Source organism: Poecilia formosa, unplaced genomic scaffold (genome assembly GCF_000485575.1).
Source record: "Poecilia formosa unplaced genomic scaffold, Poecilia_formosa-5.1.2 Scaffold323, whole genome shotgun sequence".
Taxonomy (NCBI): Eukaryota; Metazoa; Chordata; class Actinopteri; order Cyprinodontiformes; family Poeciliidae; genus Poecilia; species Poecilia formosa.
In genome coordinates this window covers 826,021-828,454 of record NW_006800262.1, presented here as the reverse complement: position 1 = coordinate 828,454, position 2,434 = coordinate 826,021, and the positions used below count along the sequence as shown (strand labels likewise).

The window sequence follows — 2,434 nt, the reverse complement described above, 5'->3', positions numbered from 1 at the left end:
GAACCCTCCATGCATGGTTAGTAGCTTCCGAGTCTTAACATCCGTGGCCTTCATCTGTTCCATGGGCCAGCTAATTATTCCGGCAGGGTATCTGATTACTGGTAAGGCACAGCTGTTTATTGCACGGACCTTGTTCTTGCTATTGAGCTGACTTCTCAGGACTTGCCTTATTTGTTGGAGGTATTTGGCTGTGGCTCCTTTCCTCATGACCTCATCGAGGTTGCCATTTGCTTGTGGTATTCCCAGGTACTTGTAACTGTCCTCAGTGTCTGCTATTGTTCCTTCTGGGGGCGAGACCCCTTCTGTGTGGACGACCTTCCCTCTATTTGTAACCATCCGGCCACACTTCTCTAGTCCGAATGACATCCCAATGTCAGTGCTGTAGATCCTGGTTGTGTGGATCAGTGAGTCGATATCTCGCTCACTCTTGGCATACAGCTTGATGTCATCCATGTAGAGGAGGTGACTGATTGTGGCCCCATTCTTAAGTCGGTATCCATAGCCCGTCTTGTTGATGATTTGGCTGAGGGGGTTCAGGCCTATGCAGAACAGCAGTGGGGACAGAGCATCTCCTTGGTATATGCCACATTTGATGGACACTTGTGCAAGTGGTTTGCAGTTGGCTTCAAGGGTGGTTTTCCAGAGCCCCATCGAGTTTGCAATGAAGGCTCTTAGAGTCCTATTGATGTTATACATCTCTCAGCATTCAATGATCCAAGTGTGTGGCATTGGGTGTGTTCACCCTGCAGCCTGAAGTGACCCAATTCCGATTGTTTTGCCGGGCCGTTCACAGTAAATGCCAGTAAATGCAACCTGTATGCGTTCTGCAGTGTGAACGGGCAAACGACCTGAGAGTGTCCCGCATGCGCAGTAGAGGGCAATATAGCGTCAGTGTTCTCAGTGTTCTGCCAACCGCCATAGAAAGAAGAAGTGCTCAATGTTTGCGGAAGTTAACATGGAGGCTAACGGTGGAGGTTAGCTGACTTATTTGAAGTTGTTGTCCGGCTGGAGCAGCATATTCTCATTATAGTCTGTCATGGTTGTTGTTTTTCTTCCTGCTTGCGCGTATCAGGACACAGAATAGTGAGATTTGTTGAGAATCAGTGACATTCAGTTCGGATGAAGGCGACCTGAACGTTAGGTCGCATTTGAATCGGATACGTATCGGATATGGGTCACATTCGAAAATAATCCGACCTGTGCTTTTCAGACCGTCATGAAAAGATCGGATACAGGTCGCATTACGTAAAAAAAAAAAAAAAATCGGAATTGGGTCACTTTAAGCTGCAGTGTGAATGCACCCATTGAGTCATAGACTTTCTTGTAATCAATCCAAGCCGTGCACAGGTTGGTGTGTTTGGGTTTTGCAGTCTCGGGCAACTGTGTGGTCTACAAGGAGTTGGTGTTTGGCTCCTCTGCTATTTATGCCGATGCCCTTCTGTAGGCATGGATCATGTCAGGTCCTGGTGCTGTCCAGTTTTTCATACTTGAGACTCTTTCTTGGACGTCTGCCACAGTGATGGTTACTGGGGCTTGCTCAGGGAGGTTGCTGTGGTCCTCTCGTAGAGAGATTAGCCACTGTGCATTGATGTTGTGGGACGCCTCCCTTTCCCATATGCCTTTCCAGTATTGTTCAACCTCCACCCTTAGTGGATCTGCTCTGTTGTTATTACCCTGCCATTGAGAATACACTTTAGCTGGTTGGGTGGAGAATAGCTGGTTAATCCTCCTGGCTTCATTCTCTCTCGTGTATCTCTTTAGGCGGCTGGCCAAGGCTTGGAGTCTTTGTTTGGCAGTTTCGAGTGCTTCAGGTATGGGCATCTGGCTGTACTTTATGGGTACTGGTCTTTTCATCGCACCTCTTTGGAGCTCTGACAGTTGGCTCACTTCCCTCCTTGTTACCTTGATTCTAGCCTCTAACCGTCTTTTCCATGGTGGGTATTGGATCTCATGGTTGCTCTTATAGCCAAGCATCTCAAGGATCACTGATGCTGAGTTGTACATCAGCTCATTGGTTTTTGTTATGGTGTTGGTAGGGATTGTTCTTTGGTGTCAGGGTTGCCTGGTGTTCATTCAGGCCACAATTCTATCTCTCAGGTCAGTTTCTGCCTCGTCCGGCTTTGATGGTTCGTTCATTACTGTGGCTACATACCCAGTCTCTGGACAGGGAGTTGTATTTATCTCCCCTCTAACCTGGAGTCCTGGCTCCTGCTCCTTGCCATAGCATTTGTGTTGTACCTCGTCAATCTCAAGATGTGACAGCAGTTGTCGTTTGCGGATATTGGAACACTGAGCTACTAGTTGTTTGGCAGTTAGTGTCAACTTGGGATGTCAAATTAACTATATATATATATTAGAGATGTGCCGATCAGGTTTTTTCCTGCCGATACCGATACCGATCACCCATGATGGCCGATACACCGATACCGATCAC

The 2,434-nt window shown here is 47.5% G+C and overlaps 1 protein-coding gene across 1 annotated transcript in view; it reads right to left on the bottom strand.

The window, feature by feature from the left end:
- Positions 1–2,434, bottom strand: part of LOC103152713 (calcium-dependent secretion activator 2-like) — a 220,452-nt gene that overhangs the window by 19,969 nt on the left and 198,049 nt on the right. Inside the window, exons 25-26 of the mRNA XM_016661313.1 lie at positions 1,488–1,674; positions 130–539 (exon numbers count right to left, since the gene is read on the bottom strand). Of these exons, the coding sequence (XP_016516799.1) occupies positions 130–539; positions 1,488–1,674 (597 nt within the window). The remainder of the gene's footprint in view (positions 1–129; positions 540–1,487; positions 1,675–2,434) is intronic.